The sequence below is a fragment of the Zalophus californianus genome, chromosome 1, assembly GCF_009762305.2.
Source record: "Zalophus californianus isolate mZalCal1 chromosome 1, mZalCal1.pri.v2, whole genome shotgun sequence".
NCBI lineage: Eukaryota > Metazoa > Chordata > Mammalia > Carnivora > Otariidae > Zalophus > Zalophus californianus.
The window spans coordinates 11,708,350-11,730,877 of NC_045595.1; the positions used below are offsets into that span (position 1 = coordinate 11,708,350).

Consider the following 22,528-nt stretch of genomic DNA (forward strand, 5'->3'; position numbering starts at 1 on the left):
AGAAGCAGGTGCTGCCCCTAACAATGACAAATTCCTTTTATTGAACACCTTAAACAATGGGTCTTCTACTGTGTAAAAAACTTTAGATTCGTTTTACAGATGAGGAAATTGAGGAACTAAGAGAGTAAAGGTCTAAGGTCACACAGCTGGTGAGACTCTCCTTATATTGTCCCTCCCATGAGAACTCCAATTAGGAGAGAAATTGGGAGACTTGAATGGTGGGAGGGGGATGCTTTCTGATTGGCCACACTTAGGGGCAAAAAAAGGCCATCCATTTTACTGAAATCAAAATTTTACTGGGTAACCTCACAGTGCCAGACCGGTTGGCTTAGGGCTCCACTCCCCACTGTAGGCCACGTAGGGCTGAGGCAGGGGTCGGACAGGTCTTTAAGACGGTATCTGCTCCCAGACTACGTGGGACAGGGTGGGCAGTTCAAGTGGTATCTCCGTTGAGGCAGGGTGAGTTGAGGGGTAGGGGCTGGTTCCGGGATCCCGACGTTCTGGGAAGCTGCAGGGTCTGGACCACATTCCTCAGCTGGGCCTGAGTACTCTCCATCTCAGCCAGGCGGCACTCCTGGAGAGGCAGTGGCAATGGGCTCGGAGCCAGGGGAGGATTGCACCCCAACCCCGGTTCCCTCACCGCCCAGATCTTCCCCAGGGCTACGGCAGGGGTCTCACCAGACTTTTAAGCCTGTGATCCTCACTGCTTGGAGCACCACGCCCCGGATCCGACTGCGGAGTCCTGCGGGGATCAGGGGCAAGAGGGGAGGGTCAGAGGCTGAGAAACTCCCCTCCAGCTCCTGGTTGGACAGCCAGGAGTTCGGGGGCGGGGCTTGGCGTGGAGGCGGGGTTTATCCACGCTAGGGGGCGGGGCCTAGATAAAGTTGAAGCCCGGGCGGAATCAGAGCCTTGAATAGCTGGGATGAAAGGACCAACCAACTCTTGAGGTTGGGGCTTGGACAGTCCTGGGTGAGGTGGTGACAGGGACGGTGTGCCCAGTCTGAGAGACGCGGGACCAACCTGTTTGGGAGGGCCTGATTGAGGAGTGGGGCCTGGAAGGTAGGACTCGCCAGCAACCTGGGGTGGGTGGAGCTGACCAAGGGGCGGGGCGAAACAGGGGTGTTGGGGCGGGACTGGAAGGGGCGTGGCCTGCCGGGAGTGATTTGGGTGTCATTGCGAGGCCCGAATGAAAGTGGGGCAGATCTCATTACAGCGGGCTCACCCAGAGGCAGAGCTAATGGAGGAGGCGGGGCTCACCCTTCACGGAGCCTGGAGTCCAGGTCTTGCAGCTGACCCTGAAGCTGCTCTTGCTTCTCCGTCAAGGCCCGGAGGTGGGTGCCCAGAGACTCCACGAGGCCGGACAGAGCCTTCTGTTCCTCGCGCAGGGCGGCCACCTCACACTGCAGCTCTGCCAACTGTGGGGAGGGAGCACCTGTAACCTGACCCGTCGTCCCGCCCCTTCTTCTCCCCGAAAAACCCTGACCTTGTCCGCTGCACTCTGCCACCTCACTGCCCTGCCCCGTTAGGAAACCTCGCTCCCGTTTTACAGAGGAGCAAACTGAGGCTCGGAGAGGTTTGCACTAGGCCCGGGGTCACACAGCGCAGCGAGCTCGGCATTTGAACCCAGACCTGCCTGGCTTTCTGTCTTTCCAGTCCCGTCATTGCCGCCCCCCGGTGTGCAGACCTGAGCTGGACCTCACCTTGCCCACGGGTCGGTGCGCGCCCGGAGCCTGGTCTTTGTCCCGCGGCTGGTCCAGCTGGCGCTGCCACGGCACCGACGGCTTCCGAGGCAACGATGCTGAGGCCCCGGTCCAGGGCCGGCCTCGGGGAGCGGGCCCCGTGCGGAGCGAGCTTTTGGGTCGTGGCCGGGGCCCTGCAGAGGGGCGGCGACGAGCGGGGCGGCCAGCCGGGACGCTCTGCGTGCGCTGCACGGGCCGGGACTGCCGCGGGGGCCGCTCTTGGTCTGGCGGCGGTCGCGCCCAGCTCCCTGCGCCGTGAACGCTGCGTAGAGACTGGCTCTTGGAGATGAGAGGGGTGTGCTTGGGGAGATCCCGGGGAGCCACGAAGCCTGGCTTGTCCCCTGCAGAGAAGCTGGAGGTGGAATGGGAGAGCTCAGATCAGCCCCTGAGCTGACCTCCAAACCTACCTCTGACCAGAAATGACTCCACCTCTGATCTTTTAGTTCTATGTGACTTTGTCACTGATGGAATCACATTTGGATCTCTGACCCTGGACTTCTGACGATACAGTCTTCTCTATGACCCTTGACACGACAATCTGTGTAACCTTTGATTCCAATCTGACCCTGGGCTTGACCTCTGCTCACAGGGATACCCTCTTCCTTCCCTGTCTGACCCCTCCTTCGTCCCTGACCTCTGACCTTAAGCTGATGCTGTCTCTGCCTCCTCACAGACCATGGTCCCTGATCTCCGATCATATGACTTTACCTATAACCCTTGACCCCATTTGGCCATGGGCCTGACCTCTGCCTACCATATGAACCTGTCCCTGACCCTTGATGGTGCATCTTAATATCTGACCCTGATTTGACTCCATCCACAACCTCTCGCTGAAACCTGACCCTCATCACTGACCACAATGTCACTTTCTCTGACCCCAAAAGTGACCTCTCCCTGACCTCTGAAATGACCTATCCCCACCTTGGACTCCAATCTGATCCAGTACCTGCCTTCTGACCATACTGTGAACCTCTCTCTGACCCCTTGGACGACCCCGTCTCCAGCCTCTTACCCTTATGCAACAGTTTCCGACAGTGAATCCCAAGGCGACTGCTATTCCTGACCCTTGATGTGATCTTATCTTCACCTCTGGCCCCGGTCTGACCCTGTGCTTGCCTTTGGTCCTGCCCCTGCTCTCACCCATCAGAACTGGGCCAGACCTGAGGCAGGCTGGTTACCTGGAGTGAACTGGGGGTGGTGGGAGCCGCATCGGCACAGTCACAGGTACAGGCCGGCCTTCCTCAATGGCTCGCAGGATGGTGGGCAGCGGTTCCAGGCTGTCACGGGTTGCCTGATGAGGCATGTAGGGAGGATGGTAAACAAGCTGTCTAGGACCATAGGCTCCCTGCCCTCTTGCCTCCCTACCCCACACCCTGGGCTCTGGGCTCTGTGCTCTGGCCATACCTGGTCAAGTTCAGCAAAGATGGTACAGAGCTGGGCGTGCAGGACCGCCAGCTGGAGGGCTAAGTCACTGCTGCCCTGGTAGCCACTGGGTGCTGCATCCACATCCACCATGGCCACTTGGTCCAGGAAGTGTTTCATGGCTGGTCCATGATCCTCCAGAAAGCTATTCATGAAGCCCATGTAGGCCTCCTTCTCACCAAACCTGGGCAAAAGTCGGACTGGGTGGGTCAGACCAGGCATCTGCCACCCCACTGCCCTGGCATGCACCCCTCCCATCCCCCAGCCTCCCAGCACCTACGGGGCACTGTTGGCAAGGTTCTGGATGACCTTGGCGATCAGTGTGAGGGTGCGGGCTGGGCCAGGTGCAGGGTGCTCTGGTGCAAGACCAAAGAGGCTGGGTGCCAGGATGGCAGGACACAGGAGCCGTAAGAAGAGAGAGGCACACACCAGTCGGGGGCCCAGTGCCTCAGAGCCACGTGCCTTGCATGCTTCTCTCCAGCCTGAGAACACGGTGCCCAGCTCTGCTGGAAACCAGCTGGGGCAGAAGAGGCAATGGTCAAAGGGGGGGGTATGGACATAAAGGTCATATTCATGTCAAGGTCCTAAGGTCAGAAGTCAAGAATCACCGGCACTATGGGTTCCAGGATTGGAGACATTGGGGATAATAATGCTTGGGGTCAGGATTTATGGGGTAGTTATTGTGGTGACCTCTGGAGTCAGTAATCTGGGAGGTGGGGATACAGGTTCACATGGGGGTACAGTCCACGAGCTTGGGAGGTAGCTATAAAGGAACATTAGATTGGGGTGCCAGATTATATAAGATGAGGTAGGATGGGCTTGAGTTTACAGAGTCACCTAGGTTCAGAAATTATGGTATTGATGTTCCAAGTGATGTGGGACTGGACATATAGGTTAACCTAGGGTCAACGTTTAAGGAATTGGAATCCCAGGTTTCTTGTGATCAGTTGCATGGAATTTGGGGTACAGGGTCATTTAAGATCAAGGGTCATGGGATTGGGAGTTTTAGTATCACCTGGAATCAGAGGTCTTTATTGAGGTCCTATGTTAACTGGGGTCAGCTAGCATGGACTTAGGGTATGGGCTCCCCTGTAGTTAGAGGACAAGGAATTGGGTCCCAGGTTCCTTGGGGTCAGTAACCCCAAGTTGACCTGATATGGGGAATGGGTTACCAGACTTAGCAAACAAAACTTCAGGACAAACAGTTAAACTTGAATTTCAGATAAAAATGAATAATTTTTTAGTATAAGTATGTCCCAAATGTTGCATGCATCCCATTTAACTGGGCATCCTGTTTTTATTTGGCAACCCCGATTGGGGGTCAGGGCTATTAGCACAGTGGCTGAGAAGTAGGGCTAGGTTCAGGTGCTGGGGCCCTGATTCTCACTTGTAGGAGTGGATGATGTTTTGGAAGACTTCCTCACAACTGTTTCGCAGTCTGGTCTGGTGCTGCGGCAGCTCTGGGGCCGGGCACTTACTGGGGTCCACCTCACAGTCCTCACTGGAGGCACAGAGACGCTGGACGACCTGCCCTGCAGTTCAGCACAGCCAGACAAGAGGCCGGGGCGGTGACCACAAGAACCCACCACACTCAGCCTCCAACTCTGTCTCCACCTTCCTCCGGAGACACCGAACATCTCTGGGGGAGCCCCCAGTTGCCTCCAGGATTCCAGCATCCCCAAAGGTACTACCCACTACCAGCATCCAGGTTACCTAGGATCTCCCAGATCTTACCCCCCACCCCGGGTGGGGGGTTTCCTAGCCCGCCTAGATGGCCTCTGACATCCACCCTCTGGCTCACCCAGAGTCTCTTGGAGGTAATCCTGTGCCACCAGCTTCATGTACTCATCAATGGCCTTGGTGGCCAATGTGTTTTCCCGGAATAGCAGCGCCTCACGGCCTCCACTGCGTGCCAGCTCTGCGGTGCCCAGGTCTGTCACCAGTGCCTGGGGACAGTGGGGTTCACGTTGCGCGGGGGAGCGGACTGAGCCAGGGGACTTGGCCAATCACTCACACCTGGGACACGCCCGGACCCTCCTAGCTGCTAGGGTCTTCACTACTAGGGCTCACAAGGTCGGATCCTCCAGCCCTCACAGCAGAAATTTAAATCTTTCAGCTTAGAGGCTCAGTTCAGGCCCCGCCCCTCGCAGCTGAAGCTCAGGCCCCGCCCCTCATGGTGCCCCGCCCCTCATCTGTGCCGCCGCGGTCCTGAGCCACAGGTGCCTCCCTCCCACCCCCACTGCTCCCCGGAGCGCTCGATCGGGTAGCCTCTGGTCACTCGGGTCCGCCAAGTCGCAGCGCCGCACCTGCGCCCGGCCGGTGGCCTGCAGCACTCGCACCATGGCAGCCGCCAGCTCCTCCTTGGCCTGGGCAGACAGCGCGGACTCCAGCGCCCCGCAGAGGCGCGCGTAGTGGAAGGTGAGGAACTCCGCCAGCTCCTTGTAGCGCTCGGACGGCAGCACGCGCAGGCGCCGCGCCCGGATCCGCGCCCGCAGCGCCGCGCCTGCTGGCGCCCCGAGCAGCGGGAACCAGCGCTCCAGGCCCGCGGCGAGCGCGCGGGGGACGCCCAGCTCTTCCAGTGCCAGTGCCACGCGGCCCAGCGCCGCTCCCCCCGGGCCAGCTCCGCGCAGCCGCAACGACAGGCGACGCGCCAGCGGCAGCGCCTCGAAGTGGAAGCGCTCGGCCCAGAAGAGCGGGCCCGGGCCAGCCCGCGGCGCTGTGCGCGCCAGGAGAGCGCCGTCCAGCCACAGCTCGGCGCGCACGCCTGCGGACCCCGTCGCCGCTCGGGGCAGTCCCTTTGCCTCGTGCACCCACACGCTCAACCACGTCTCTTCCCGCTCCAAGTTGTCCTGCGGACCGGAGTGGGTTGGGGGAGGCGTCGGTGCTCGACGTGGGGCACCGTGCCCCCAGGGAGATCGCTGGGCCCTTGGGGGAAGACAGGGGCCACGGCGGTCTCAAGGTGGTTCTGCGAAAGCCCTCTAGCTTTTCTGGGCTCCAGGGTACGGAGGAGTAGCCGTGGGATGGGCACTTGGCCTTTGCCTGGTAGGCGGGGCTTTGGGTGCAAATAGGTCCCAGATTGAACGTCTGGGACCGGGTTGTTTTACCAGGGGCTGGTAATAGACGGAAACTGAGGAGGGTCTCGTAGTGGTTGCAAAGGTGTTAGCGGGCAGGTGTGTCTAAGAGGCAGGGTTAGGGCGCGGGCGGGGGTTTGGGTTGGGGGAAAGGGCGGGGCCCGGGCTGTGGGCGGGGCCTACACGTCCAACTTATCCGCTGTACTGACCTGGCTGGGCTGGAAGTGGCGGCGAAGGTCCTCGATCCAGCGGTCTCTCTCAGCGGCGGAGCGACAAGAGAAGCAGCGGCTCCCGCCCGTCCACGTTACCTGTTGGAGATGGGCATCCAAGGGTGCGGTTGAGGCCAAGGGTAGAACCAAAGGGCCGGGGTGAGGTGGAGAGTTCTCTGCATTTACCTGGAAGCAGTGGGGCTCCTCCAGGAGGCTGGAGTGCAATGGCCAGACCCTCACATCCCGCTCAGCACCCAGGTCTAGCTCGGAAAGCGTGGCCAGCGATTCCCGAGATCCCAGAGCACTGGGGGGTCTGGGGAGGGGGCGGTTGAACAAGTGGTCATTCTTCCTTCCTCCGCACCAACCCACCCCCTAGAGCCTGAAGGGTGGAGGGAGGCCAGGATGAACTTGAACCTAAATTGGACTTGAACCCATCGCTTTCAGGATAAAAACTCAACTCCTTATGGTGACCTGTGTTACCTTATATAGTACAGTCCTTGTCACCTTTTGACCACATTTCCCTCCACTTAGTCCCTTTCTCTGAACTCCAGTCATCCTGGCCTTGTTTTTGTCACTTCATCTGGCATCTGGCCTTTGTACTCCCTGTTTCCTAGCCTGGAATGCTTTTCCTGTCCCTCTTGGCCTGGTGAACTACCCATCCATCCTTCAGATCGCAGCTCAGTGGTCCCTTCGCTGACATTCCCAGCCCAGGGCGTTGACTTAGTTCCTGATTTAGAGTTAGTGTGTTAGACTCTGCCCCCACCCTTCAGCCGAGGGGTGGCTCCAGCATTGCTCTGGGGCAGGACAGAGAGGGGGCCACGGGAGGTATTTGGTGAAGGTGGGAATGATAGGCAGGTGGGGGTGGAGGGGGCAATGTTGAATTCCAGCCCCTTCTGCCCCTCAGAGACTCTTACCCATCCCGGCAGGCACTGGCTCCGAGCTCCGACCTGGCCTTTTTCTTCTCTTTCAGCCGCTTGAGCAATCCCTGTGGGAAGAACGATATCCGTGGGACAGAACCCTGTTCTCCCTCCTCAACTTCTTTTGCCCCAGGGTGACCTGGGTCGTCTGCTGGTTTGGGGGGACCACAACCTCAGGCTGTTTTAGCAGTAATAATAAAGGCAACCAACATTCTGGGGTTTTTTTTCCCTTTTTTTTTTTTTCTTTTCTAAAGCACCAATCCTATGCTTTCTCTATTGACTTCTCATAAACAGCCCCGGGGGGGGGGGTTCTCTCATTAGCTCCATTTGACTGATAGGGACACTGAGGCCAAAAAAGTGACCTGCCCAAGATCACCCAGTAAGAGTCCCCTTTCATCTCTGAGGGTCTGGGAGTCTTTGCTCTCCCCTCCACCTCCCACTGGATGGCTCACCCGAACGTTGTGGACCTGGTTGGGGCCAGCAGCCTCTGGCTCAGTCTTTCCGGGGATCCGATCTGTAGGTGATCAGGGGTGGAAGGTTGGGGGATGGGATCATCTTGAATCTGCCCCACCTTGACATGCTACCAAATGCCCCAGCCCTCCGCACCTCTGAAACTTACCTGGATCCCTGAGGCTCCCCATGGCTACCTGGAGGCTGCCCTCAGAGCTAGCGCTCCCCACCCGGGGCCGGCGAGGACCCTGTTGTCCATAAGAGTGGGTAGTCATAAAGGGGAGGCAGGCAGGCAGACGGAAGGAGAGGCAGACACTTTCCATTATCCTCCCCCCCACTCTTCTGTCTCCTTCCCACCCTCTTTCCCTCCCCTCGCCCCTGTGCCCCTTCTCACCTCCTCCTCACCCCCAAGCAGCACCAGCTTCCCATCGAGCAGGGTGAAGGCCCCAATGTTCCAGATAGGTACGTCAGGTGTGGGGGCCTCAGGGATCTGTGGGGCAGGGGTCTCTGGCTCTGGCTCAGGCTCTGCGCAGAGGAGTAGGTGCTGGGGACCTGGGAGTCCTTTCCTCTCCCTCAGAGGACCCTCTCCATTCAGAGAGGCTCATCGGGCGTTCCTTCCCAGGTGTCTCCTCTCGCCTCAACCCCAGCCCACCCAGCAGCCAAGTCAGGCTGTTGTTGGACAAGTTTCCACCCCTCTTGTCCTTGTCCCCACAGGCCATGGGTAGTGGACACATGTGCCCTGTACTGTGTTTACTACTCCACCTTCTCTCATTTAATCCTTCAAAAGCCATTCAAGGGCTTTTATCACCCCCATTTTGCCAAGGAGGAAACTGAAAACCAGAGAGGTTGAGGGACTTGCCCAGGGTCATACAGCTTGTGAGTGGTTGAGCCAGGTTTCAGACACAAGCATTCTTCTCTTAACCAAGACAGTAGGTAGGTAGGTCCAAGAGGTTAAACAAGACAGCATCCTTGGTTCCTTACATAAATAACTAATCTAAGGTGGAAAGCATTCAAAATTTGAGAAGGGAATAGAAAAAAGATCAGGGTAGGGAGAGGTGGTGGTGCAGTGGGAGAGGGAAAGCCTCCAGAGATGGTAAGTTTGCACTGGGTCTTGAACAGCAGGTTGGATTTTGACGGAGATGGAGGGGACAAGGGCAGGAACAGCTTGGGCAAAGGCTCAGAGATGGCAAGGCCCAGGGAAAGCAAGAAGGGCCCAGAGGGCTCAGAGGCTAGAGGGAGAAGATCTAGGATGAGACAGGTAGAGAATCTTGGGTGCCAGTTAGAGAACTGGAGGTTTTATCCTGGGGGGTAATGGGGAACCATGGGAGGTGTTTGAGCAGGGGAGGAGCAGTCCTGCTTCTTGGAGAACTCTCTCTCTGGATCTTATGGAGTGGGCAATACCTGACACCCTGAAGGGAGTTAAAGGGATGCCTCTGCAAAATGGGAATATGAACAGTGAGAAATGAGGTTCTTGGAATAGATAGGCTGAATCAACCCTCCCAGATCCCCTGTCTGTCCTATTGTTTTCCCATCAGGGGAGTAAATACTCCACTTGTTAATAGATCACTTAAAACATGCTGGGCCCTGGGCTAGTGCTGCATTCCTGAACTACAGTCTTCATGGCATCTCTTACTCTCCTAGATCCCTCTGTGGAACAGCCCATCGGTTGTTTTTGGTTTACTTGTTTATTGTCTGTCATACCCACTACACTGTGAGCTACACGGGGCAGGCAATTCCATCTGTTTTATTTACTGCTTTGTCCTTAGTGCTTAAATCAAGGCCTGGCATGTCGTAAATGCTCAACAGACCTCTGTTTGAATGAATGAATGAATGAATGAATGAATGAATGAATGAATATGAGCGAATGAAATAATATATGCTTCAAGGTAGGGATTACGATCCCCATTTAACTGATGGAGAAGCTGAGGTTCAAAGAAGTGAAGAAACTGAAGATATGGAGGCCAGAGGGCTGAGGTGGATATCCAGGCAGGAGAGAATGAGCCTGGGCTATTGGATATGAGGAGAGACCCACTGGGGCCAAGAGCCATTTGGCATCTGAACAGTACCACCCACAGTCTCTTCCCTCTCCCTTCCCCAGGGTGGACCCCCAGCCCACAGGCCCCTGGCCACTCCCCCTACCCCCAGTCCCTGTGTGAGGGGGAAGAGGGAAGAGGGCAGCTGGGCCCCAGCCACTTCCTGTTGGGCTTTTGCACTCCCCACAACTTCCTGTGTCTGTAGGCTGATGCTCCGGAGGCAGACAAAACCCAAGCATCCGGCCTCCCAGCCCGGGTAGGGGAACCATGTACCTGGGGCCTCCGGCTCTGGTCCTGGCTCCAGCGGCGGGCTCTTATGCCTTCCCCAGAGGGTCTTGGATAGCCGCAGGCGACTTGTGCGTGACTCCTTGGGGGGCACAGAGAGGACACGACGGAACAGCGAGCGAGAGGCCGGCTGGCTGCTGACCCCGGGCTCCTGGTGGCTTAGCGCCCTCCCCCAGCCAGCAAGTCGGCCCCAGCGGGACCCTCCAGCGACTTTCTCCCCATCGCCCCCTGTGTGCCAACGGTAGGAGGTTAGCAGGGATGAAGCTGCTGCAGGCTGGGTTTGGGAGGCCTTGCACGGTGATGGTGGGTCCATGGCGGGGGTTCTCCTGAGGGACAAGAAGGTGACAGTTCTACCCAGTGTGTTCCCACATGCTGTCCTCATCTTGGCCCCCTCCCCACTCACAGCTCCACCCCCAGGAACCCCCTCAGTGGCCACCATGCACTCCCTCCCTTACCTTGATTTCCCGACCAGCCCCAAAATCAGCAGCCGTCTTCACACTGCCTGGCTTCCTCCTGCTGAACGCAACTCCACGTGACCCTGTCTGTCCCACCCCACCCCACAGCCAGGCTGGGAGGGCACAGTGGGGGCAGGATGCGGGAGGCAGAGGAGGTGACAGAGCAGGACCCAGAATCTCTCATTGACCGGGAGGCAGCAATGCTGCTCTCTGAGCCTCAGATGCCGTCTCTGCAGAATGTGTCCAGACTGACCAAGTGCTGGTGAGAATACAGGGCACCTGGAGCTCTCCTCCAGGGCTGGTCAGAGTGTAGAGCAATTCACCTAAGTTGGAAAACTGACATGATCTCCTAACGTTGCCCATCCACCTCACCTCTGGCCCCGCGATTACAGTGCTAGGTATACACCCAATACACATGCCCACTAGCGCTCTTTGTAATAGCCCCAAACTGAAGGCAACCCAAGTGTCCATGTACTGTGGAATGGGTCAGTTGTGATCTCTTCCACAGTGGAATACCATGTAGCAACAAAATGAGTAAACCACTGGATGACTGAACTTGTATGAATCACAAACAGCGAAGAGTCAATACCACGTGGTCCCTTTTATATAAAGTGGCAAAGGAGGCAAAACTGTGTGGAACAAATCAGGATGTTAGGTTCCTTTGGAAGAAGGAGGTAGGGGAACATGAGGGAAGTTTCTCGGAATTGATCTCTTTTTTTTTTTTCCCCTAATGGTGGTGAAAGTCACATAACAAATTTAACATGTCCCGTTTCTTGAACTGGGTGGGTGCTGATTACAAGGGTGTGTTCTGTTGTGAAAATTTATTGAGCTATACAGTTCAGTGCACTTTCCTGTGTCTTCCTCTATCTCTGTTGTACCTCAGTAAGTGTTTACTTGTAAAAAGAGGTGGGCAAATGCTGTTCTAAGAAGTGAATGAGTCAGCACGAGATTCACTCGAATCCTGGCCCTGGAGTGGGTTCCAGAGCCAGCTGGTCCTTCTCTCACTGTGTGACCTCAGGCAAGTCACTTCCTCTCTCTGAGCCTCGGTTTCCTTATTTGTACAACAAGATGATAATATTAGCTCCAGAAGGTTCATAATAGGAGCTTTGTTTACTCAATAAATGTTTCTCGAGTGCCTACTATGTACTAGGTGCTAGAGAAGCCACAGGGAACTAAACAAACTTGGTTCTTGCCCTCCTGAAGCTCAGAGTCCAGTGAGGGAAACAGATCCTGAACATCAATGCAGGACATTTCTAGCTGGTGAGGAAGACTTGGAAGAAAATAGACTGCAGTAGAGGCTGAGCACAAGTGGAAAAATCCAGGAGGACCTCCCTGAAGAGGTGACACTTGTGGCCCAAAGCATAAGGAGAGGACCATGGGATGAGCATGCCAGATAGAAGGAACAGTTTGTGCAAAGGCAAGGATGACCAGAATTCACAGGATAGGGTGGGTAGGACCACTTTCATGGGCATGTGGCCTGGGCAGTCATCCAGGACCCCCATGCTTAGAAGGGCACCGCACTGCATTTGATTTAATGCTTTGCTGTTGCTGTCTTGAAGTTCCTGCTTTTTGAACAAGGGGCCCTGCATTTTCATTTTGCCCTGTGCCTTACAAATTCTATAACCTGTCCCAAGGAGTATGATCTTCCATGAGGGCCAAAGACCCTTTTTCTGGAGCTGGACATGTTCACACAGATGGACACACCTTAGATATGCCCACCTCTTTCATACTGCACTCAATCCATTCACAGCACACACATACAGAGTTTCCCCATGTTCCGATGTATCCCTGAGCCTTTCCCACTTCACTGAATACTGATCCATTCCCACCTCCCTGCATTTTTGCTGGAGGTCTTTCTCTGACGATGGAGTCCACTTTCCCCATACAATAAGCAACCCAAGGGCACCTGGGTGGCTCAGTTGGTTGAGTGACTGCCTTCGGCTCAGGTCATGATCCTGGAGTCCTGGAATCGAGTCCCACATCGGGCTCCCTGCTCAGCAGGGAGTCTGCTTCTCCCTCTGACCCTCTTCCCTCTCATGCTCTCTGTCTCATTCTCTCTCTCTCAAATAAATAAATAAAATCTTAAAAAAAAGAGAATCAGATCCAAGTCCTTAGACCTTTACATCGGCCCATGTCACTAGTTCTTAAAAAAAAAAAAAAAAAGCAACCCAAAAGTGCCAGAGAATTAATACCTCCCTGAGATCAGCCCTTAACCAATGACGATGAGGGTTGGAGGATCAATACCCCAGCTCCCTCGGATCAGTATGACTCTGAGGTGTGTGTCTTACACTGTCCCCTAGAGGTCCCCAGTGGGATTGAGCTCCATGTCCCCAGAGTGCCAACTTACTTGATAAAGTACCCTTTCTTGGCTGCCTTCTCTTCCCTACCTCTCTTCCTCATTCCCCAACTGATATGACCTGGAAGAACCTTCACCTCCCAAACAAACTACTTGCACTGAAATTCTTGTCTCCGGTCTGCTTCTGGGCAAACACAAATTAAGACAACTTGTGCAGGGCACCTGGGTGGCTCAGTAGGTTACATGTCCGGCTTTGGCTCAGGTCATGATCCCAGGGTCCTGGGAATCGAGTCCCGCATCAGGCTCCCTACTCAGTGGGGAGTCTGCTTCTCCCTCTTCCTCTGTCCCTCCCCTCTACTTGTTCTCTCTCTCAAATAAATAAATTTAAAAAAGAAAAAGACAACGTGTGCAAACACAGATGATGCATAGATACAGGCTCTCTTTCCACTGTCTCTTTATTGGAGGCCTGTGGCTGGCACAATTATTGGAGGTGGCTCCCTTTTGGATCTCCTGGAGGCCCTCCTGGCTGTTCTTGGTTTCACGTTCTAGAAAAGACAGGGCAGGGGCGCCTGGGTGGCTCAGTCGGTTAAGCATCTGCCTTCAGCTCAGATCATGATCCCAGGGTTCTGGGATCGAGCCATGCATCGGGCTCCCTGCTCAATGGGCAACCTGCTTCTCCCTCTCCCTCTACTGTTCCCCCTGCTTGTGCTCTCTCTCTCTCTCTCTGTCAAATAAATAAATAAAATCTTAAAAAAAAAAAAAGGACAGGGGAGTGTGAGGCTTGGGGAGTGGGGGTCTGCCCCTGTCATGGAAAGGGAAGAGGACGGGGGCCCAAAGTGAGGGGGTGGGTACAATGCTGACTGCTGGCCAGTGTGCAGGTAACATGAGATTGTGCAGGTTTGAATATAGAGATGTTTTCGTAATCGGGGTCAGGGGCTGGGTGGGATCATCAGGCCAAGTTTGTGCTGGCTGGACATAGATTGCTCCACCATAAGAGCTGTCATCAGGGGTCAGGGAGGCTGGGGCTGAGCAAGCATCCTCAGGGCTGAGATTGGGCAGAGGACTGCAGCACAGGGGTAGGGGCTAGACAGAGGTTGCACAGGCAAAGGGGTTTCTGTAGAGGGTCACAGGCTGAGTTAGTGTTGTGTGGACAGAGGGCCCTTTGGGTAGGAGACAGGAGTGAGGCCATGTTTGGCTAGTCTGGGTGAGGCTGTGTAGGCAGAAGGGCTGCTGTAGGGTCGGGGTCCATGCTTTGGTTGGGAGGGCAGAGTAAAGGACTGGGTAAAAGTCCTTTACTCTGTCGGCGCTGGGTAAAGGACAAGCTGGCCGGGTCAGGGCTGAGCCGAGGCTGTACGGGCAAAGGACGGTGGGTAGGGGCTGTTGCAAGTAGAACGAGTGAAGTCTGGGCCTGGGTTGCCTGAATAGATGGACTGCAAGGGGGACCAGGAGCCTGGCTGAGGTTGTGTGGGCCTAGGGGTTACAGTAAGGAGTCAGGCGCCTGTCGAGGTTGGGCAGGTAGACGGGGGTCGGGGCTGCGCTCTGAACGTGTGCGGAAAGATGCGGGGTCTCGTACTCACCGCGGCGAAGCGCGGCCAGGTGCTCAGCAGGTTGAAGAGCGCGTCCCCAGGGCAGTCAGTGCGCACCAGCTGGCGGTGGCCCAGCAGCGCATAGTCGGGCCGCAGGAGGCCAGCGCGCACTGCGCAGCCAGGGAGCACGTCCTGCATGGTCTGAAGCGCAGCCTTCGCAGGCAGCTCCGCAGTGTAGTTGCCCACGAAGGCCACGCCGAAGCCGCGAGAGTTGTGGCCGAGCGTGTGCGCGCCCACCCAGTGCCAGCCGCGGCCCTCGTACACATAGCCGTCTGAGCCGATCACGAAACTGTAGACGCGAGGGAGAAGCAGGCGCCACGCGGCGTGAGGGAGGCCCCGCCTTTCATCTGGGCCCCTACCCCAGTTCTGCACCTGAGCCAAGGGCCACCTCCGACCCACGTCCCGCGTGGTCTCTCTGGCTCTGCCCCGCCCATACTCTTCCCACTCCCCAAGTGCCACCGCAGAAACTATCCCGTTTTTCTGGATCTGTACGTCAGCCTTGGCCACTCCCCTTTCTACCCAGCCCCCTCGACACTGTCTCAGGTACAGCTCCTGCCCAGTTCAGAGACCTCTTCGGTCTTAGGTCATATTCCATCGATGTTCTGTCCCAGACCCAGCTCTTAACACAGGTCCTTCCTCCTTTCCTAGTTCCTACCCCAAACTCAAGAAGCCCACTGCTAAAGCCGGGACCCGAGTCAAGGCCACGCCCCCTCGCCACTTTGGCTCCACCCACCTCCAAGCTCCTCCTCCGTCTCGCCCTGTTGGCTCCGGTCCAAGCCACGCCCCCCGGATCTGGCCACGCCCACCCAGACTCTCCTCTAAAAGGTTCGCGAGCCTGCGGGTTCAGTTTACCTGTAGCCAATGTCGTCCCAACCCCGAGTATCTTGGTGGAAGCGCTGCATAGAGCGCATGTCGGCGGCGCAGCTTGCGAAATCCGTGCAGGGTGGCGCGGGCACGTAGGTGTGATGCACATACAAGAACCCGAGTGGCAGCTGTAGCGGGCTGGGGCTACCCCGATAGGGCGCGGCGCCCCAGCGGCAACGTGGGTGGATGGCCGGGCACCCTGTGGAGAAGGGAGTCCAGGGCTGGAGTCAGCCAGCGTTTCTCTGCCTGCCACCTGCTCCCCCATTAGAGCGCACATATGGATCATCCCTCCAGCCTCCCTCCAGATCTGAGGACATTTCCATCTCGCACTACACTGGCCCCCATGGGGATCTAACTTAACTAAATTTAACAGCATCTCAGTCCTATTGGAATATCTGCTATGCTTCCCATCACTTTGAGGATGAACCCCAAACATTTTAACTCTTAATTTAAGGCTCTTTACAATCCAGGACGCAACACTCTCCAGCTGGCTCTGCTCTGAGTTCTAGGGAGGGACAGCCACAGTGAGAAAAGAGGAATCTCAGCCCCCATTTATCATACTCTAATTGTGTGCTACTTGCTTTCCCTGCTTCATCTTTCTTAAACCACCCAGCACCTCCAAGAAGAAGCAATGATTTTACCAGGCTCCACTGAAGAAGGTGAGGTTCAGAGAAGTGAAGCAACTTCCCTAAAGGTGCACAGGAGTAACTGGCTGAACTTCCATTTGAACCTTTGTGCCTTTGTGTGTGCTGAGCCCACCTCCTGGAATGCCCTCTACCTTCCCCCACTCCTTTTTTTGGGGGGGATGAACTTTAATTCATCCTTTTTTTTTTTTAAAGATTTTATTTATTTGACAGAGAGAGACAGCAAGAGCAGAAACACAAGCAGGGGGAGTGGGAGAGGGAGAGCAGGCTTCCCGCCAAGCAGGGAGCCCGACGTGGGACTCGATCCCAGGACCCTGGGATCATGACCTGAGCAGAAGGCAGACGCTTAACGCTGAGCCACCCAGGCGCCCCGAAATTTTATTTATCCTTTAAGACCCAAATCTAGCCTTTCCTTACCTGTACAGCTGCCCTGGCTCCCCAGCCTGAGCCCCTATTTCCCCCTCTGGAATCCTCCAGTCTTGGATACCCCTGACCACATGAGGCTAAGAGTGTATCTGTGAGGGGGGAGGTCACAGGGGGCGGGGGTCCTTCTCACCCAGGAAGGCCTCAGTGAATTCCTTGGCAGCATTGGTGGCTACCTCGAACAGCTGTTCTTGGCTCATGCCCCGCAGCTGAGGGTGTGTTGGCTCCAGCCTCTGTAGCAGGATGAGGGCCCCCCATACCTGCTGCGTCAAGGTGGGGGCTGAAGTCAGAGCTGCTGTGTTCTGCCGTCGGAAGTTGCTGCGAAGTCCTGAATCTCCAGCCACCCCGGCTCCATAGTATTGGCTCAGGAGGCGGCTGAGAGGTGGCCGAGGCTCAGGGGTTCGGTTTAGATAATCTCCAAGGAGGGCCCCATCCAGGGCCCCATTGAGGAAGGCCATGGTGACTGGCGATGCTGTGGAATCTAAGAGTGTGAAGGTCCGGGGAGCAGAGAGCTGGTCCCAGCAGCCCTCCGTCCCCAGGCCTGAATGGCTCCAGGTCTGAGGGCTCTGGAGGAAGGCCAGACCCAGGTCTCTGGCCAGGGTGACCACCAGGAGGCTGTCCACAGTGGTCGGGGACCTGGCTTTGGCACCTGGCGAGGAGGCTTGGACATCTGGAGAAGGGACTGGGACATCTGGAGAGACAGGTCTAACACCTGGAGAGGTGGGTTTGACATCCAGATTTGTGGCCCTAATATTTGGAGGCATGGCTCCAACATCTGCAGAGGTGCCATCTGGGGGGACATCCCTGACTCTTGGGGATGTGGCTCTTACATCTGGAACCACGGCTCCAGTGTCTGGAAAGGTGGCTCCAGCATCCAGAGGGGTGGCCGTGCTGTCCAAGGGCAGGTTGACAACCCTGTTCCCTTGTAGCCCTGCCTCCAGCCCCGCCAGAAGAGGCTCCACAGCCACCGTGGAGCCATCGGGTGCCAGCACCACTCCGTATTCCTGCCTGCCCCGGATACCATGTTGGGCCACGTCCAAGGTCAGGCCTTGAAGCTCTGGGCTCAGTTGCTGGGGATCCAGCTTGGTGGCCTTGAGATTCTGCCCCTCCAGCAGGACGTGACGGAGGAGATCATGGCGGCCAGAGTCCTGGGCGAACAGCAGCCACACAGAAGCAGTGTGGCTGGCCTTGGTGGCTGGTACCTTCTGCTCGAGCTCCTCCAGGGCCTGGATGACAGAGTCCATGAGCAGGGGCAGGGTGGCTGCAGGAGGAGGAACAACATTAGCCCAGTGGCCCAGCACCCTCTGTTCCTCCCCCAGCTGCTTCCACATTTTCTCAGTGCCCCCAGCTCTTCATCGGACAACGCTGTGACCCCCACCACTGTCCTTGTATGGATGAGGAGACTGAGGCACAGATAACAGGTTAAGGAGCTTAGACGATCAGTGAGCACTGAGGAGCCATGGCAGGTTCATGAGCAGGAGAGAGACATGGCCTGGCTGGTATTCTACGATTGCTCCTTTGGCTACCATGTGGAGAACAGATTTGGGGGAGGCTAGAGTAGGGGAGGAAGGACAGTGTGGGGGTAAGTGATGAAGGTGGCCGAAGCCAGGGTGGCGGCAGTGGGATGGACAAAAATCGGGAAGAGTTCCTAGGTGCTTTGAGGGGAAAATGGACAGTTTTTCTTGATAGATTGGAGTTTGGGGGATTTTAGAGGGATAGGCATCCCTAAGGATGGCCAGGGAGGAGAGAGTGGGCCTGTGCCCAGTGAGGGAAATGTCAGTGGCTGAACTTGGAACTCAGAAAATCTGGGCTCAGAGCTGGGTGGGACGTTGAATGATAGCTAACAATTACTAAACATTTACTATGTGCCAGGCACCATTCTAGGTGACTTATATAACTTAACCCATTTAATCTTCACAATGACCCTAATGAGAACAGAGAGGTTGAATCATCTGCCTAGGGTCACACAGCTAGAAAGTGGAAGAGGCAGGATTTGAACCCAAGAAGTTTTAATCCTTACACTGTCTAGAATCCAGGTTCGTCTCCAGACGGTCCACACTACGATTCCTCCATAGCTTTGTTCCTCTCTTTGCCTAAAATGCCCTTTCCTGTTTCTCCATCAAGTCAAAAGGTTTTTTCCTTCTTCCTGTCCTAAATCTATGTTCCCTCCTCCAGGAAACTTTCCTGATTTTTGCTTTCCTGGCCCCAAGTCCTTTCCCCAGCTCCTGTCCTGACCCTATGGGGAGCATCTGGAGATTGGAGGTTCCTTGAGACTGGGGCCTCCTGGGGTCTCCAGCCTCACCCTGAACAGGGCTGGACACAGAGGGGGCAGCAGTACCTTCTTACAGAACTGGGTCCCGGCCCCGGGTCTCTGCTTCCTGACCCACCTGTCCCTGGCTCCAGCCGCAGCACCAATCTGAGCAGGATCCAGAGGACAGCCTGGGCCACCACTGTGGGGTTCCGGCTTCTGAGGGACATATCCAGTTGACCTCGGCGCAGACTTTGGCAGAACTGGAAGGGGATAGGCATGGAAGACTGAGCGGTGCCTTTGGCTACTGTCAAAGTCCAGAGGTGAATGACACGACTGCCCCTTGCGGAGCTGTGGGCGGGAGGTAGCGGAAGCATGGGGACAGAGTGTCCTGGGTCAAGGTCATCTGGATCTCAGGGGCTCCCCCATTCTATCCTGTCCCTCCCAGGCTGAGGTCAAGGGTCAGCAAGCCAGGCCCGTCCCAGGAGGGGCCTGGAGGTCAAGTAGTTTAGACTCCAGCAAACTCTGCCCATTCCCAAGAGAGGTAGACTGAGGCCAGTCCAGCAAGCCTTATCCCCTTCCTGTAACTGTTCTGCAGCTGGTCATGAGAGGGGACTCTCAGGTGCCCGCCAAACTGGTAAGACCGGCTGTGCTGGGGGAGGGGAGAGAAGGAGAGGCCTGGGGTTGGTACTGCCTCCTGCCTTCTTTTCTGTCAGCACCTCAGGTTCAGGCAGAGGATGGGTACAGGTGCTGGGGATTGCTGAGGCCTGCTCCCAGCCCCTGGGATCAGGAGCTGTCACCTCTGACTCAGTTCCAGGTCCTGGTCCCAAGCAACCAGAGGTAGCTGAGAGCAGGGATTGGGCTGGAGCCTTCAGGACCCTGGCTTTGTCCCAGGAGCTGGCTTCTGGGCTCACCTGGGTTGACAGCGAAGGGTCCTCCTCTTTTCCGGCGCAGTGCAGGTGGCCGAGTCCTGCAGAAATGAACCTGCCTTCCCTTTATTCCGGAATCAGGTGGGATGGGCTCCAAGTTGTTGGGGCTGTGGTGTGAATTGCTTCACTGTGGGCCTCCTACCCCGAAACCAGCTTGGGGAGTTTCCAGGAGACCCACCAGGCTGGGGACTCAGCATGGGGCGGGCCCTGGGCAGGCCTGGGAATGTCCAGGCTGAGCCAGGTCTGGGATTCCCCAGGGGGGGGCTTTCACAGATATACAGTATCCTCTCTTTGGGGACCCAGCCTCACACAGTGGGGGCTCAGGGAGTAAGGTGCTCAGGGAGGGAGGGAGGGAATGGAGGCCAATCCCCAGGGGATTCCAAGGAACTCTCTGAGTCCCAGTTTCCAAGGATTTGGGGCTGGGATCGGGGGGAAGGGAGGGGGGCTCTGCCTGTACTGTGTGTCCATCTGGTGTGAGGACGGAGTGAGGAGAGGGAGGCATTCGCCTAGGGTACAAAATTTAAGGTGGTGCTGAAAATCTGTCATCAAATCATATTTTAATGTGATATTTTAAAAGACCAAAGTGAATGCAAAAAAATCCATGATAAACAAAATATCGACGTTTTAGAGAAAGACAGGATCAGGAACAGCCCTGTGCTGAGGCATACTGGAACCAGAGGTGAAAGTCAAAATCAGGAATCGTGATCCTGTCTTTGTGCCTGGCTTGCTTTACCCTAGTGCCCCCAGAATGTGGAGGGGTGGCTGAGGAGATCCCCACTGAGTGTCCACCTGGTCTAGGAATGACCTTGCCTTGGCCTTAGGGACCCTGGATGTGTCCCTCTGTGGCTCCCACTGACTCCAGCCCCGGGGGACCCTTCCGGTTTTATGGCACCATCCATTTATGCTCATTTTACTCAGCAGGAAGCTGAGCTCAGGGAGGTTAAGTAACTTGCTCAAGGTCACATAGCTGGGACCTGGGGAGTGCTCCAAGGGCAAAACATGTTTCCACTCTCCTGTGGCTGGGTCAGGGTCAGAGTAATTCACACACGGAAGTGTTTGCAGACTTCACACCCAAGAATTCCTGGGCCAGCCATCCAGACAGCCTTGATTCCCTTTCGAAGCTTGGAACTGGTGGCAGAGGCTAAGTAGAGTTCAAGCTAGGGGCATGTCATGGCTGGCTAGCATTTCCGTTAGAGTCTGTCTGGGATTTGTGTCCTGGGGTAGGACACTTCCTCCAGGAAGCCTCCTTGATTACCCCTGGTTCCCCCCTTTCTCCATCCTGGCTCTCTAGCCTGGGGTGCCTCCCTTTGACTCAGACCCATCCATACAGGGCTAGGAGTTTCTCTGTCTGGTTCCATCTCCCCCAAACTAGGAGATGCCAAGTCCTCTTAGGGTGCCCGGAAGTTATCTGGCGCAAGCCAGGGACCAGGTGGGTGGCAGGGAGGGATTGCTGAGTACACAAAAGGCCTGATTGAGGATGTGGGGTCAGTTGGGGATTGGGCTCTGAAACACATGCGTGCGTGCGTGCACAAACGCGCGCGCTCACACACACACACACACACACATGCATACACATGCAGGCACCCACACAGCAAAGCGCCTGGTCTGGGCTGGGCCTGGGAGTTAGCAGAAAGGCTGGGATTCCCATTATGAATCACCACTCCCCACCCCTGCTTCCCTTACATCTCATGAGGACCACCTGCCAGGGTAGGTCAAGGCCCCTCCCGGCTACAGATAGACCACTAGTCTCAAGAAAATAGCCATTGTCCGGGGCCTGGGGACCCCTCTAATGAAGGTAGCATTGACACAGGCAGATAGAGCCCTGGGCACTGAGACCTGAAGTGAAGGTGGGATCATGGCCCGAGGCCAGAGGAAGAGGAACCCGGGGCAAAACTGGGCTTGGGGCCAATGTCAGAGTTAATAATGTTCACTTTGGTGGCAGAAGAATAGTCATGAAGACCCTGATGATAATAATTATTAATAATAAAAACTGCAGTGTGCGGGGCTTTAAGCTAAGATTTTATATGTCTGCGGTTTTTTATTCAGCTCTGGGTTTTGTTAAGGGATGTAGAGCAGGAGTCTGCAAACGACAATCTATGGGCTGGCCGTCTGTTTTTTTTTTTTTTTTCTTTTTAAAGATTTTATTTATTTATTTGACAGAGAGAGAGACAGCAAGAAAGGGAACACAAGCAGGGGGAGTGGGAGAGGGAGAAGCAGGAATCCGCTGAGCAGGGAGCCCGATGCAGGGGCTCCAACCCAGGACCCTGAGATCATGACCTGAGCCGAAGGCAGATGCTTAACGACTGAGCCACCCAGGCGCCCCATGGCTGTCTGTTTTGTAGATGATGTATTTTTTTGCTTTTGGGGTTTTTTCAAGGTGAAATTCACCTAATATAGAATGAACCATTTAAAAGTGTATAATTCTATAGTATTTAGGACATTCATAATGTTGTGCAATCGTCACCTCTGTCTCGTCCCAGAACATTTCCATCACCCTGAAATAAAACCCTGTGTACCCACTAGCAGTCACTGCCACTATCCCCCAGCTTCTGGAAACCACTGACCTGCTTTCTGTCTATATGAGTTTGCCTGTTCTGGACATTTCACCTACATGGGATCAGACATGATGTGAGTCTGTCTGGGGCTGTGGTGTGAATTGCTTTGGTGTCTGGCTGTTTTATTTCCACTCAGGCTAACATTTTTGAGGTTCATCTGTGTGTGGCGTGACTCGGTGCTTCTTATCATGAATCATTCTTTTTTATGGCTGAATAATATTCCATTGTATGGATGTGCCACATTGTTTATGTAAGTAAACAAATAAACAAATTACTGGAACACATCCTCCCCCATTCATTTACATATTGTCTATGACTGTCCTCAGGCTATAATGGCAGAGTTGAACATTAGCAGCAGAGACCATCTGGCCTGCAAAGCTGAAATATTTGCTACACGGCCTC

At 55.6% G+C, this 22,528-nt stretch overlaps 2 protein-coding genes and 1 long non-coding RNA gene across 5 annotated transcripts; 1 reads left to right on the top strand and 2 right to left on the bottom strand.

The window, feature by feature from the left end:
• Positions 1-38: 38 nt before the first annotated feature.
• On the bottom strand, positions 39-10,659 carry RASAL3 (RAS protein activator like 3). Of its 2 annotated transcripts, XM_027583154.2 has the most exons (18): positions 10,582-10,659; positions 10,115-10,452; positions 8,203-8,333; positions 7,978-8,056; positions 7,811-7,872; positions 7,356-7,426; positions 6,628-6,754; positions 6,442-6,540; positions 5,468-6,010; positions 4,963-5,107; positions 4,549-4,693; positions 3,442-3,678; positions 3,144-3,345; positions 2,918-3,030; positions 1,701-2,091; positions 1,258-1,415; positions 679-742; positions 40-574 (listed from the first exon to the last, which is right to left on the bottom strand). In XM_027583154.2, exons 2-18 carry the CDS (start codon positions 10,437-10,439, stop codon positions 434-436), a joined length of 3,033 nt encoding a protein of 1,010 aa, XP_027438955.1. In that variant the 5' UTR covers positions 10,440-10,452; positions 10,582-10,659; the 3' UTR covers positions 40-433. The 2 variants fall into 2 exon arrangements, with proteins under 2 accessions (XP_035582862.1, XP_027438955.1); XM_035726969.1 differs by lacking the exon at positions 10,582-10,659 and having other exon boundaries at positions 39-574; positions 10,115-10,448.
• Positions 5,441-7,571, top strand: LOC113916601. Its single transcript, XR_003517984.1, has 2 exons — positions 5,441-5,579; positions 7,412-7,571. It is a non-coding gene; the product is annotated as an uncharacterized LOC113916601 (long non-coding RNA).
• A 2,650-nt stretch (positions 10,660-13,309) lies between the features above and the next one.
• Positions 13,310-19,690, bottom strand: PGLYRP2 (peptidoglycan recognition protein 2). Of its 2 annotated transcripts, XM_027586122.2 has the most exons (6): positions 19,557-19,690; positions 18,782-18,905; positions 16,528-17,655; positions 15,316-15,526; positions 14,455-14,752; positions 13,310-13,422 (listed from the first exon to the last, which is right to left on the bottom strand). In XM_027586122.2, exons 2-6 carry the CDS (start codon positions 18,870-18,872, stop codon positions 13,333-13,335), a joined length of 1,818 nt encoding a protein of 605 aa, XP_027441923.1. In that variant the 5' UTR covers positions 18,873-18,905; positions 19,557-19,690; the 3' UTR covers positions 13,310-13,332. The 2 variants fall into 2 exon arrangements, with proteins under 2 accessions (XP_027441923.1, XP_027441922.1); XM_027586121.2 differs by lacking the exon at positions 19,557-19,690 and having other exon boundaries at positions 18,782-18,928.
• Between the last annotated feature and the right edge of the window lie 2,838 nt (positions 19,691-22,528).

Excerpts from the sequence above, each read along its gene's own strand:
- RASAL3 (XM_035726969.1), bottom strand. The coding sequence starts at position 10,439 with ATGGACCCACCATCACCGTGCAAGGCCTCCCAAACCCAGCCTGCAGCA. Across the intron at positions 6,755-7,355 it reads GCCAGTGCCTGCCGGGATGG|ACCCCCCAGTGCTCTGGGAT; the intron begins GTAAGAGTCTCT and ends CCCCCTCCCCAG. Across the intron at positions 743-1,257 it reads GACTCCAGGCTCCGTGAAGG|GACTCCGCAGTCGGATCCGG; the intron begins GTGAGCCCCGCC and ends TGATCCCCGCAG.
- PGLYRP2 (XM_027586121.2), bottom strand. The coding sequence starts at position 18,923 with ATGCCTATCCCCTTCCAGTTCTGCCAAAGTCTGCGCCGAGGTCAACTG. Across the intron at positions 15,527-16,527 it reads ATTCACTGAGGCCTTCCTGG|GGTGCCCGGCCATCCACCCA; the intron begins GTGAGAAGGACC and ends CCTTCTCCACAG. Across the intron at positions 13,423-14,454 it reads CCTGGCCGCGCTTCGCCGCG|AACGTGAAACCAAGAACAGC; the intron begins GTGAGTACGAGA and ends TGTCTTTTCTAG.